Here is a 14,472-nt window from a genome sequence, read left to right on the forward strand (position 1 = left end):
TATGCTAAACCCGAGGCTAAAGAATGAGGCAGTTGTGAAACCTGTGTGTGGTGCTTGAATGCCAGGGTAATTCCCTGCCACACAGAGGCATACCCAGTTCCCTTAATTTCCCCTTTTCCCAGAAGCTGTGTCAGGGAGCTGAGGGACAGCTCGCTCTTGCCCTGGACCTCTGAGATCCTAGCTATAGGGGAGCCTATGTCTCCTGTGTATGAGCTGGCAGGGTGATCTCCCTGAAAAGCAGGCAGAAACAGGCTTTTGGACAACATAATGCCCAGGAGTTTTTGTGCACTGGGCAGCTCCAGTAGAGGGCAGCTACATACACCCATCCCCCAGGTTTCTCCCTATCCCTCTGGGAGTCAGGGGCACCACGTGACTTTGAGCTAAGACAGTGGGTCCAATTTCCTTGAGGAACTGTGATGCATCTGCTCCACAAGCCCTTCTGCCCACTGGCCCCTCCCAAGGTCCGTGTTTAGCTACCTTGCAGGATTGAGTGCACATTGCAACCCCCACAGCCCAGCCTGAGTGTTTTGCTGCATCTGAGTACTTTTCTGGTACCTGAAGAGCACAATGGATTGCCCCAGGATAGCTGGAATGCAAACATGAGCCTCTGTGGGATGTCCTGGTGCCCCAGGGCTGTAGCATGTAGTTTGGGAGTGTGGTGCCAAGATCTGCAGCTGGCATTTGAGTGAGGGAGAAACCTACATCTTCAGAACACTGAGAAGAGTGAGATGAGCAGGCTCTTGGGCAAGGGCGGAAACACGGAATTCCTCCTTCCACAGGGCCAGTCCAGAGAGAGTGTGGCACATCTCCCTCCTGCAGCCTTGCACCTAACAAAAGATGCCTGGGCACAGTGGCAGCGATCAGAGCAGGCTCCCTCAAGGATCAGGAGTGGACCTGGTGAGGGAGCCATCTCTCTCCCCTACCCTACACAGAGCATGCCTAGGAACAGTAGGTATTAACCTGGCTACCGGTCATTACTCTTAAACCCCATCATAAAAACACACATAAGCACATAGCCCACATGGCCTAAACCACAGCAGCAAAAACTTATCCCACTTATATATGCACTTGTGAAAACAAACACAAGAATTCACCTACACATAAAGATTCTATACAGACTTTGACCCTCTGAAAGCATCTAGAAATAAAGCCAATTGAATATATTCAACTTACACCAAGTTAAAGGAACACCAACCCTTCCAGATGAGAAAGAATCAGGTAAGAACTCTGACAATCCATGGGTATGGTGGTGCACATCTGTAATCCCAATACTTTGGGAGACCAAGGTGGGTGAATCACGAGATCAGGAGAGGAGACCATCCTGGCTAACATGGAAAAACCCTCTCTCTACTAAAAATACAAAAATTAGCTGGGCGTGATGTCATGTGCCTGTAGTCCTGGCTACTTGGGAGGCTGAGGCAGGAGAATCGCTTGAACTCAGGAGGCAGAGGTTGCAGTGAGCTGAGAGCATGCCACTGCACTCCAGCCAGGGCGACAGAGCAAGACTGCATATATATACATACACAAAACAATTCTGGCAATCCAAAAAGCCAGAATATCCCCTTACTTCCAAACAAGTCCATTAGGTCCTCACTAATGATTCTTAGCCAGTCTGAAATGACTGAAACATCAGACATCGAATTAAGAACCTGAATGACAATGAAGCTCATCAAGATTCAAGAAAGACTAAAATTTCCTCTAAGGAATCCAACGAATCCAGTAAAATAATCGAAAAGCAGAAAGATAAAATAGCCATTTTAAGAAAGAACCAAACTGAACTTCTAGAGCTGAAAAACTCCCTTCAAGAACATAATACAATTGGAAGTCTTAGCAGCAGAATAGACCAAGCTGAGGAGAGTATCTTAGAGCTTGAAGACTGGTTCTTTCAGTCAACTTAGACAAAAATAAAGAAAAAAGAATTAAGAAAGATAAACAAAGCCTCAGGAAAATATGGAATTATGTAAGGAAACCAAATCTACAACTCATTGTCACGCCTGAAAGAGGAGAGAGAATGAGAAGCTTGGAAAATACATTTGAGGATATAGTCCATGAAAAGTTCCCTAATCAGAGGTGGACATGCAAATCCAAGAGGTACAGAGATACCCAGCTAGATACAAGATGACCAGCCCAAGGCATAGTTATCAGCTTCACCAAAGTTAATGCAAAAGAAAAAAATCATGAAGACATCTAGAGATAAAGGGCAGGTCCCATACAGGAGGGAACCTCATCAGGCCAGTAGCAGACATCTCCATAGAAACCTTACAGACCTTCAGAAGACATTGGTGGCCTATTTTCAGTATCCTTAAAGAAAATAATTTCAACAGAGAATTTAAAATCCACTCAAATTTAGCTTCATGAGTGAAGGAGAAATAAAATCCTTCATAGACAAGCAAATGCTGTGGGAATACATTTCAACTACACTAGCCCTATGAGGTTCCTAAGAGAGTCGTAAGAGAGTATGAAGGGAATCGAAAGAATAACATCTGCTACCACAAAAACACACATAAGCACGTAGCCCACAGGCACGATAAAGCAGCTATGCAATCGAGTCCACATAACAACAGCTAGCGACATGATGACAAGATCAAAATCACACATGTCAATACTAACCTTGAATGTAAATAGGCTAAACACTCACACTCAAAGGGCACACAGTGGTAATCTAGATAAAAAGATAACACCCAACCATCTGTTGTCTTCAAGAGGCCCATTTTTTTTTTGTTTTTGAGATGGAGTCTCACGCTGTCACCCGGGTTGGAGTGCAATGGCGCAATCTTGGCTCACTGCAACTTCTGCCTCCTGGGTTCATGTAATTCTCCTGCCTCATACCAAAATCTGGCAGAGACATGACAAAGTAAAAAATCTTCAGACCCATATTCCTGATGAATAATAGACACAAAAATTAATTTCTCTTTCTCTTTCTTTCTTTTCTTTTTCTTTCTTTCTCTTTTTCCCTCCCTCCCTCCCTTCCTTCCTTCCTTTTTTCTTTTCTTTCTTTTTTGAGATGAAGTCTCACTCTGTCACCCAGGCTTGAGTGCAGTGGTGTGACATAAGCTCACAGCAACCTCCGCCTTCCGGGTTTATGAAATTCTCCTGCCTCAACCTCCTGAGCAGCTGAGATTACAGGCATGCATCACCACGCCTGACTAATTTTTGTATTTTTAGTACAGATGGGGTTTCCCCATTTTGGCCAGGCTGGTCTTGAACTCCTGACCTCAGGTGATCCACCTGCCTCAGCCTCCCAAAGTGCTGGATTACAGGCATGAGGCACTCACCTGGCTGACAGAAAAACTTCAACAAAGTACTACCAGCGTGTTGGGGTGGTGGCTGCTATCTCTTTACAGCACTCTCCTTAAGTGTCTGTAAGTGGCCTGGACACCTCAGGCCACTCATTTTATTGGGCATTAATGTCCATAACCTGTCCACCAACATTGAGATCTACAGAATTTAACATTGTGGGGCTCTGTGCTGACACAGTCGTTCCAGGGTGGTTAGGGGTTCCTCTGTGCATCATCATGGCTGGGTGGTGGGGATGGCTTGGCAAATATGAATGCATTGGGGATCTATGTCTTAATTGAGTAGGGCGTGGGGTCATCTGGAGAGGAGTGTAACTTGGCTGTGCCATATTCATTCCCATAGGACCACCATGAGAAACGCAGTCCCCTGGCATGCTCTGCAAACCTGCAGACCAGATCCCCATGTGTTGCTGACCATCTAACACAAAGCTTCCCATGGGCTGACCCTCTGGACTATACACTGCTCTTTGGCTCACTGCTCAATTTGACTGGTCAGTCATGGGCTGTGCTGTTCTTCTTTTGGCGTTAATAAACCAGTTGTTTACTTGGAGAACTGGAAGTCCTGTGTCTTGCGCTCTTTCTTCTGCTCTTTGGAAGGGTAAGGATGTGTGAGATGCTGGAAGAGCCATGCTCTCATGATATTTGTTGCTACTTTGGGGAAAATGCCTCTTTTCTTCTGGTGTTTTTTGTCCTTATCTGGATCATCATCGCCATCTGTACCAGGTGAAGCTACACTGTTGTCTAAACCAACTCCTTGCTCACTGCTGTTGTCTCAGCTCTGGGAGGCATGGCCCCCACTGGAGGGCCCTGAGGTGGCTGTTGATTGGGTTGAGGTTGCATCATTGTGGTCTCACCAAGAAGAAGGGTTATGGTCAGCGAGATTTGTGGAGGAGGCTGAATGCTCTTCATGATCTGACTTGGTGCTGCTATCGTTTTCATCAATGACAAGATTGATGGGCATTTTCCCCTTCAAACAGCTAAGGCATCAGTGGCAGAAGTTATTGCACAGTTCATGAACCTTTTCTAACTCCAAAAGATGAAACCTTAGTACTTGTATTGCTTGTATCATCAAATTGTCCAGCTCTGGATTTGAGGAGAAAAGTGGCTTTTTGGCATGAACCTGCTTGGCAAAGACTGTGATGTCCTTGTTGAAGGAGTCGGAGAAGCAGATGTCTCCGCTGGCCACTCCAGGTTCCCGGGGAGTGCAGGTTGCCAGCTCGCACTTCTCAAAGACCAGAGCTAACAGAGGAAACAATGGGTGCCCATAGATCGCGTCTTTGTCCTGCTTCAAGTTGTCGTTGACAGTGGATCCCATGCTGGCCAGCATGACATTGGGGTGCAGGGCATGCTGTGTGGCGTGGAGTGGCAGCCAGGGGTTCAGGTTGTGAACTAGGGGGATTGGCTGCAGCGGGTGAGGGTCTCTGTACATGGAATTGGGAACCCCTACTCCATTCATCCTGCCGTAATGGGGCAGCTCATTGTATTCTAGTTCATTTTCCCGTTACTCCCGGCTCCTGCTTAACTGGGTCATGTTGGGGATGTTTGGCATGGCACTCTTGCTTTTGCGCTTTTTAATTCCATGGCCTCCCTCTCCTCTGCCCACTGATTACAACACCCTGAAGGCTTCCTGCTAAGGTCCAAGGGCAGCAAGCTCTGCAGATGGTACCACTATTGGGGTAAATTTTTTATTAAGTGGCACTTTCTTTTCTGTGCAGATCCAGCAACCTTGCCAATACTCATTTTTTCTAGGACCAGAAGAGACAAACTTAACTCAGAGCACATTCCCTCCAAGCAGGGTGGACAAGGGGCCACCCTGAGCGTCTGTGAGGGCCATGGTGGAATGGGGAGGGAGAAAGTGAGGAGTGAGTCATTTGGGTCTGATATAGCCAAGGGCCCAGACTGCTTCGTTAAGTGGGACATTGATCCACTTCTCACCATGTGGGGCCTGCTTGCGGGAATTTCAGCATCCCCAGCCAGGGGTTTATGGACAGAACTCTGATATCCATGAGAGGAGCTCTTAGGAGGAGTGTGGGAGTTCAGTCAGGTTAGTGACAAAAATATTAAGGGAAAAGCATTAGAGAAAGTTATAGAATATAGTCACAAACCTTCTTGAAAGGACGAGAAGTTTGCATAGTTTCACTAGAAGTTTCAGCTGAAGGCAGCCTTATGCCCTTTACCTTTAGTTGATAAGAAAAGCAATTAGCTAGGGAATGTGGGGGAGTTTATCTGAATAACTTGTTTACTCATGTGGTTCTATAAACTAACCTTTGATTATTCCAAATGACTCTCTTGGCGGGAGGCCAACCAGAGATATTATCCACTAATGGTGTTTGCTTTAGGCCTCGAAACCTGTCCTTTAATCTCTACACCCTAGTGGTGTTGACTCAAGGCTTTTGTCATTTAATGTGTGCTGAATAAAGGCCAGAGAGGCCAGTGTGTTGGGGGTGGTGACTGCTATCTCTTTACAGCACTCTCTTCAAGTGTCTGTGAGTGGCCTGAACACCTTGGCCCACTCATTCATTGTATTCTGTGCGTGAGTGAATTTATTCATTCATTGTTGAGTCAGGTTCTGCAGGACAAACCCCTGCAGGTAGTGACCCCGAAAGAGGTGGGGCAGTTGTGTATCATGGATTAACAGTTTTAGTCTTTTCTGCCTGCTGGATCTGGAGAATCAGGGAAGCCTGGATGTGGAGGATTTCCCCAGCAAAGCACACCCACTCCACCAAGAGGCAGTCAGACTGCTTATTTAAATGGGTCCCTGATCCTGCTCCTCCTGACTAGGTGAGATGTCCCAACAGGAGTCTCCAGACACCTCATATAGGAGCATTCTGCCTGGCATTAGGTCAGTGCCTCTCTGGGACAGAGCTCCCAGAGGATGGAGCAGACTGCCATCTTTGCTATTCTGCAGCCCCCACTGGTCATATCTTCAGGGGCAGGAAGGAACCAGACGAATAGGGTCTGGAGAGAACACCAAGCAAATCTCAGCAGCCCTAGGAAAGAGAGGCATGACTGCTAAAAGAAACAATCAGAAAGCAACAACAACAACATTAACAAAAAAGACCCCACAAAACCCCCCTCCAAAGGTCAGCAGCCTCAAAGATCAAAGGTAGATAAGCCCATGAAAATGAGAAAGAATCAAAGCAAAAATGCTGAAAACTAAAAAAGAAAAAAAAACAAAAAACCAAAAAACAGAGTGTCTCTTCTACTCCAAATGATCACAACATATCTCCAGCGAGGGCACAGAACTGGGCTGAGGCTGAGATGAATGAATTGACAGAAGTGGGCTTCAGAAGATGGGTAATGATGAACTTTGCTGAGCTAAAGGGGTATGTTCTAATTCATTGTAAAGAAGCTAAGAATGATAAAACATTACAGGAGCTGTTAACCAGAAGAACCAGTTTAGAGAGGAATATAAATGACTCAACAGAGCTGAAAAGCACAACATGAGAACTTCGCAATGCAAACACAAGTATCAATAGCTGTATAGACCAAGCAGATGAAAGAATATCCTGTGGAGGTTGAAGACTACCCTGTGGAAATAAGGCAGGCAGACAAGATTAGAGAAAAAAATGAGAAGAAACAAACAAAACCTCTGAAATCTATGGAGTTGTGTTAAAAGACTGAACCTATGACTGATAGGGATACCCAAAAGACACAGGGAGAATGAAACCAAGTTGGAAAATCCACTTTAGGGTAATAACATCCAGGAGAACTTCCCCTACCTAACAAGACATGGCAACATGCAGGAAATACAGAGAAGTAAAATACTCCACAAGAAGATCAACCCAAAGACACATAATCACCAGCTTCTCCAAGGTAGAAATGAAGGAAAATACGTTAAGGGTAGTCAGAGAGAAAGGCCAAGTCACCTATAAAGGGAAGCCCTTCAAACTAATAGCAGACATCTCAGTAGAAATCCTAGAAGCCAGAAGACATTGGGGGCCAAAATTGAATATTCTTAAAGAAAAGAATTTCCAACTGAAAATTTCATATTCAGCCAAACTAAGCTTCGTAAGAGAAGGAGAAATAAAATCCTTTTCAGACAAGCAAATGCTGAGAAAATTCATCACCACCAGACCTGCTGTGCAAGAGGTCCTGAAGGAAGCACTAAACATGGAAAGGAAAAAGCATTACCAGCCACTAAAAAAACACACTGAAGTACACAGACCAATAAGACTATGAAGCAACTACATAAACAAGTCTGCAAAATAACCAGCTAACATCATGGTGATAGGATGAAATTTACACATAATAATATTAATTTTAAATGTAAATGGGCTAAATGACCCAGTTAAAAGACACAGAATGGCAAGCTAGATAAAAAGTAAAGATCTATTGGTGTGCTGTATTCAAGAAACCCATCTCACATGCAAAAAGACACACATTGACTAAAAATAAAATGATGGAGAAAAATTTACCAAGCAATTCAAAAACAGAAAAAAACAGGGGGTCTAATCCTAGCTTCTGACAAAACAGACTTTAAATCAGCAAAGGTAAAAAGAGACAAAGAAAGGCATTACATAATAGTAGACAGGTCAATTCAACAGGAAGGGCTAACTATCCCAAACAGATATGCACCCAATACAGAGCATCCAGATTCATAAAACAAGTTCTTAGAAACCTAAAAGAGGCTTAGATTCCCACACAATAATAGCGGGAGACTTTAACACCCCACTGTCAATATTAGACAGATCAACAAAAGAAAATTAACAAAGATATTCAGGATTTGAACTCAGCCCTGGATCAAGAGGACCTTATAGATATCTACAGAACTCTCCACCCCAAAGCAATTGAACATATATTGTTAGCTCCACATGGCATCTACTGTAAAATTGATCACATAATTGGAAGTAAATCACTCCTCAGCAAATGCAAAAGAACTGAAATAAAAATAGTCTCTCAGACCACAGCACAATCAAATTAGAACTAAAGATTAAGAAACTCACTGAAAACCACACAACTTCATGGAAATTGAACAACCTGCTCCTGAATGACTCCTGGGTAAATAATGAAATTAAGGCATAAATCAAAAAGTTATTTGAAACCAATGAGAAAAAAAGAGATAATCTACCAGATTCTGGGATGCAGCTAAAGCAGTGTTGAGGGAAATTTATAGCACTAAATGCCCACATCAAAAAGACAGAAAGATTTAAAACTGATACCCTAATGTCACAACTGAAAGAATGAGAGAACCAAGAGCAAACAAACCTAAAGCTAGAAGACAAGAAATAGCCTAGATTAGAGTGGAACTCAAGGAGATAGAGATAGAAAACACCCTTCAAAAATAATGAATTCAGGAGCTGTGTTTTTGAAAAAATTAATAAAATAGATTGCTAGCTAGACTAATAAGGAATGAGAGGAGAATCAAATAAACACAATAAAAAATAATAAAGGGGATATCACCACTGAAACCAAAGAAATACAACCAACCATCAGAGAACATTATAAACACCTCTATGCAAATAAACCAGAAAATCTTCAAGAAGTGAATAAATTTTTGGATACATACACCCTCCCAAGACTGAACCAGGAAGAAGTTGAATCCCTGAATCGACCAATACCAAGCTCTGAAATCGAGCAGTAATAAATAACATGCAAACCAAAAAATAGACCAGGACCAGATGGATTTACAGATGGATTCTACCAGAGGTATAAAGAGGAACTGGCATCATTTCTTCTCAAACGATTCCAAACAATTGAAAAGAAGGGACTCCTCCCTAACTCATTCTATGAGGCCAGCATCATCCTGATACCAAAGCCTGGCAGAGATACAAGAGAAAAAGAAAACTTCAGGCCAATATCCCTGATGAACATCAATGCAAAAATTCTCAATAAAATACTGGCAAATTGAATCCAGCAGTACATCAAAAAGCTTACCCGTCACTATCAAGTTGGCTTCATCTTCAGGATGCAAGGCTGGTTCAACATATGAAAATCAGCAAACATAATTCATCACATAAACAATTCTGAAGACAAAAAACACATGATTATCTTGATAGATGCAGAAAAGGCCTTCTATAAAATTCAATATTCCTTCATGTTAAAAACTGTCAATAAACTATGTATTGAAGGAACATACTCAAAATAGTAAGAGTCATTAATGACAAACTCACAGCCAATATTCTACTGAATGGGCAAAAGTTGGAAGCATTCCCCTTGTTTTCTACCTATATAGATTAAACTGGAACCACTGCAGAGAGATGGCACCTGCCTGCAAACAGCATTTCATCCAGGACACCTGCCCCTACAAGTGCTCCTCCAACTTTGGGCCCTGGACCCAGCAGGTGGATCAGAGCTGGTGCAAAGAGCAGGTACTGAACATGCCCCTGTACAAAGAGGATTGTGGGCAATGGTGGAAGGATTGTTGCACCTCCTACACCTGCAAGAGCAACTGGCACAAGGGCTGGAACTGGACCTCAGGATTTAACAAGTCCCCGGTGGGAGCTGCCTGTGTATCTTTTCATTTCTACTTTCCCACACCCACTGCTCTGTGCAATGAAATCTGGAGTTACTCCTACCAGGTCAGCAACTACAGCCAAGGGAGTGGCTGCAGCAGCCAGATGTGATTTCACCTGGCCCAGGGCAACCCCAAAGAGGAGATGGCAAGGTTCTATGCTGCAGCCTTGAGTGGGGCAGGGCCCTGGGTGGCCTCTCCTGCTCAGCATGGCCCTAATGCTGTTCTGGCTGCTCAGCTGACCTCCTTTTACCTTCTGATACCTGGAAATTCCCGCCCTGTTCAATCCCACGGCTCCCAACTAATTGGTTTCTGCTCCCTGGTTGGGCCTCTGACAGCCACTTTGAATAAGTCAGACACCCCACCTCCCCCACAAAAAAGAAAAAAACAACCCCCATAAATCCCATAGGCAAATGACATAAACAGATACTTCTCAAAAGAAGACATTCATGTGGTCAACAAACACTTCAAAAAAAGCTCAATGTCACTGATCATTAGAGAAATGCAAATGAAAACCGTAATGAGATACCATCATGCCAGTTAGAGTGGCAATTATTAAAAAGTCAAGAAACAACAGATTCTGGCAAGTCTGTGGAGAAATAGAAATGCCTTTACACTGTTGGTGGGAATCTAAATTAGTTCAACTGTTGTGAAAGATAGTGCAATGATTCCTCACAGAACTAGAACCAGAAATACAATTTGACCCAGCAATCACCTTACTGTATATATACCCAAAGGAATATAAATCATTCTGTTATAAAGATACATGCATGTGTATGTTCATTGCAGCACTGTTTACAATAGCAAAGACAGAGAATCAACCTAAATGCCCATCAATAATAGACTGAATAAAGAACCTGTGGTACATATACACCATGGAATACTATGCAGCCGTAAAAAGGAATGAGACTATGTCCTTTGCAGGGCCATGGATGGAGCTGGAAGCCATTATCCTCAGCATAAGTGGGAACTGACCATATAAGCGGGAACTGAACAATGAGAACATATGGACACAGGGAGTGGAACAACACACATGGTAGCCTGTTGGGAAGTGGGGTAGGGGAGGTGGAGCATTAGGAAAAAGAGCTAATGCATGCTGGGCTTAATACCTAGGTGATGGGTTGATAGGTACAGCAAACCACCATGGCACACATTTACGTATGTAACAAACCTGCACATCCTATACATGTACCCTGGAACTTATAAAAATTAAAATAAAAAAAGCATATCACAAAGAAAAAAAAAGACTCCACCAAATGAATATTAGAACTAATATCAGTTTTAAGGTTTCAGAATACAAAATCAACATGAAAAATCAGTAGCATTTCTCGACACCAATAATGTCCAGGCTGAGAATCAAATCAAGAATGCAACCCTGTTTACAATAGCCACAAAGAGAATGAAATACTGAGGAATACAGCTAGACAAGGATGTGAAAGATCTTTACAAGAAAATCTATATCACTGAAAGAAATCAGAGATGATGCAAATAAATGGAGAAACACACCATGCTCATGGAGTGAAAGAATCAATATCATTAAGACGATCATACTGGCCAAAGCAATTTATAGATTCAATGCTATTTCTGTCAAACTATCAATTCATTCTTCACAGAATTAGAAAAAACTATTACAAAATTCATACAGAACCAAAGAAGAGTCTCAATAACCAAAGCAAATTCTAAGAAAAAAGAACATAGGAAGAACATCACCCTACCTGACTTCAAATTATACTGTAAGACTACAGTAATCAAAACAGCATGATACTGATAACAAAAACAGAACCATAGACAAATGGAACAGAATTGAAAGCTCAGAAATAAAGCCACACACCTACAACCAACTGAACTTCACCAAGGTTGACAAAAACAAGCAATGGGGAAAGGACTCCCTATTCAATAAATGGTGCTACAATTGTTGGCTGGGGCATAAGCAGAAGAATGAAACTAGACTCTTATCTTTCACCATATGGAAAAATTAACTTAAGATGGATTAAAGATTTAAATGTAAGACTTCAAACTATAAAAATCATAGAAGAAAACTGGCCAGGTACGGTGGCTCACACCTGTAATCCCAGACACTTTGGGAGGCTGAGGCAGGTGGCTCACCTGAGGTTGGGAGTTTGAGACCAGCCTGACCAACATGGAAAAACCCTGTTTCTACTAAAAATACAAAATTAGCTGGGCATGATGGCACATTCCTGTAATCCCAGCTACTCGGGAAGCTGAGGCAGGAGAGTCCCTTGAACCTGGGAGGTGGAAGTTGCGGTGAGCTGAGATTGCACCATTGCACTGCAGCCTGGACAACAAGAGTGAAACTCTGTCTCAAACGCCAAAAAGAAAAAAGAAAAAGAAATCATAGAAGAAAACCTAGGAAATCCCCTTCTTAACATCTTGACAAAGGATTTATGGCTAACTCCCCAAAAGCGATTGACAAAAACAAAAACTGGCAAGTGGGAACTAATTAAACTAAAGAGCTTTGGCACAGCAAAAGAAGTGATCAACAGAGTAACCAGACAGCACGCACAGTGGGACAAATATTCACAAACCATACACCTAATATCCAGAATCTATAAAATACTTAAATCTGTAAGCAAAACATAAAAAAACTCATTAAAAAGATGTGATCAGAGACTTTTCCAAAGCGGATATACAAGTGGCCAACAATATGGAAGAATGCTAATCATCACTAATCATCAGAGAAATGCAAATCAAAACCACAATGAGATACCATCTCACATCAGTCAGAATGGGTATTATTAAAAAAAGTCAAAAAACAACAGATGCTGGTGAGGCTGTGGAGAAAAGGGAACACTTAAACTCTGGTAGTGGGAATGTAGCTTAGTTCAGCTACTGTGGAAAGCAGTTTGAAGATTTCTCAAAGAACTTAAAACAGGGCTACCATTCAATGCAGAAATTCCATGAGAGTATATATCCAAAGGAATATAGATTATTACACCAAAAAGACACATGCACTGATATTTTCATTGCTGTGCTAGTCACCATTGCAAAGACATGGAATCAACCTAGGTGCCCATCAGTGGTGGATTGGATAAAAAAATGTGGTACATATACAACATAGAATACTGCATAGCCATGAAAAAAGGAACCATGTCCTTTGTGACAACATGGATGGAGCTGGAGACCATAATCCTAAAGAAATTAACACCAGAACAGGAAACCAAATACTGCATGTCCTCACTTAGGAGTGGGAGTTAAACATTGAGCACACATGGATATAAACATGAAAACAATAGACGCAGTGGTATCCTGGCTGGGAGAGGGAGCATGGGGGCAAGGTCTGAAAAAGTATCTTCTGGGTACTGTGCTCACTAGCTGGGTCCAGCATGATCAATGAATAATGCTACACATGTATCCCCTGTATCGAAAATAAAAGCTGAAATATAAAGAAAAAAGAAAGGACCTTAATATTTATATGACAATTAAAAAGCGTTTTGTTTTGTTTTGTTTTGTTTTGTTTTTGAGACGGAGTTTCGCTCTTGTTACCCAGGCTGGAGTGCAATGGCGCGATCTCGGCTCACTGCAACCTCCGCCTCCCGGGTTCAGGCAATTCTCCTGCCTCAGCCTCCCGAGTAGCTGGGATTACAGGCACGCACCACCATGCCCAGCTAATTTTTGTATTTTTAGTAGAGACGGGGTTTCACCATGTTGACCAGGATGGTCTCGATCTCTTGACCTCGTGATCCGCCCGCCTCGGCCTCCCAAAGTGCTGGGATTACAGGCGTGAGCCACCGCGCCCGGCTAAAAAGAGACTTTTTTGGGGGGTAAAAATAGCTTATCTTGGAAGCGCAAGCTGAGGACGATCGGCAGCCGGTGCGGGAGCAGCAAGCCTGGTCTCTTCTGATTGAAGGAGGCGGCGCTGGGTTCCAGTGCGGGAAACACACACATACCTCAGAATGCCGGGTCTAAGTTGTAGATTTTATCAACACAAATTTCCTGAGGTGGAAGATGTAGTGATGGTGAATGTAAGATCCATTGCCGAAATGGGTGCTTATGTCAGCTTGCTGGAATACAACACTGAAGGCATGATTCTTCTTAGTGAATTATCCAGAAGGCGTATCCGTTCTATAAACAAACTCATGCGAATTGGCAGGAATGAGTGTGTGGTTGTCATTAGGGGGGACAAAGAAAAAGGATATATAGATTTGTCAAAAAGAAGAGTTTCTCCAGAGGAAGCAATCAAATGTGAAGACAAATTCACAAAATCCAAAACTGTTTATATCATTCTTCGTCGTGTTGCTGAGGTGTTAGAATACACCAAGGATGAGCGGCTGGAAAGCCTATTCCAGAGGACTGCCTGGGTCTTTGATGACAAGTACGAGAGACCCGGATATGGTGCCTATGATGCATTTAAGCATGCAGTCTCAGACCCATCTATTTTGGATAGTTTAGATTTGAATGAAGATGAACGGGAAGTACTCATTAATAATATTAATAGGCGCTTGACCCCACAGGCTGTCAAAATTCGAGCGGATATTGAAGAGGCTTGTTATGGTTATGAAGGCATTGATGCTGTAAAAGAAGCCCTAAGAGCAGGTTTGAATTGTTCTACAGAAGCCATGCCCATTAAGATTAATCTAATAGCTCCTCCTCGGTATGTAATGACTAGGACAACCCTGGAGAGAACAGAAGGCCTTTCTGTCCTCAGTCAAGCAATGGCTGTTATCAAAGAAAAGATTGAGGAAAAGAGGGGTGTGTTCAATG

The 14,472-nt window shown here is 42.9% G+C and overlaps 2 protein-coding genes and 2 pseudogenes across 2 annotated transcripts; 2 read left to right on the forward strand and 2 right to left on the reverse strand.

Annotated features, from left to right (window-relative positions):
* Window positions 1-3,365: 3,365 nt before the first annotated feature.
* LOC108291850 lies at window positions 3,366-4,773 on the reverse strand (annotated as a pseudogene).
* Window positions 4,256-4,752, reverse strand: LOC119468665 (homeobox protein Meis2-like). The gene has a single exon (XM_037732748.1). It carries the CDS (start codon window positions 4,750-4,752, stop codon window positions 4,282-4,284), a length of 471 nt encoding a protein of 156 aa, XP_037588676.1. The 3' UTR covers window positions 4,256-4,281.
* A 363-nt stretch (window positions 4,774-5,136) lies between the features above and the next one.
* On the forward strand, window positions 5,137-10,269 carry LOC108291851 (annotated as a pseudogene).
* A 3,263-nt stretch (window positions 10,270-13,532) lies between these two features.
* Window positions 13,533-14,468, forward strand: LOC119468660 (eukaryotic translation initiation factor 2 subunit 1-like; the record flags this gene model as incomplete). Its single annotated transcript, XM_037732736.1, has 1 exon — window positions 13,533-14,468. A coding segment is annotated over exon 1 (804 nt), but the record flags the coding sequence as incomplete, so codon positions are not given.
* Between the last annotated feature and the right edge of the window lie 4 nt (window positions 14,469-14,472).

Source organism: Cebus imitator, unplaced genomic scaffold, assembly GCF_001604975.1.
Source record: "Cebus imitator isolate Cc_AM_T3 unplaced genomic scaffold, Cebus_imitator-1.0 Scaffold469, whole genome shotgun sequence".
NCBI classification, from domain to species: Eukaryota; Metazoa; Chordata; class Mammalia; order Primates; family Cebidae; genus Cebus; species Cebus imitator.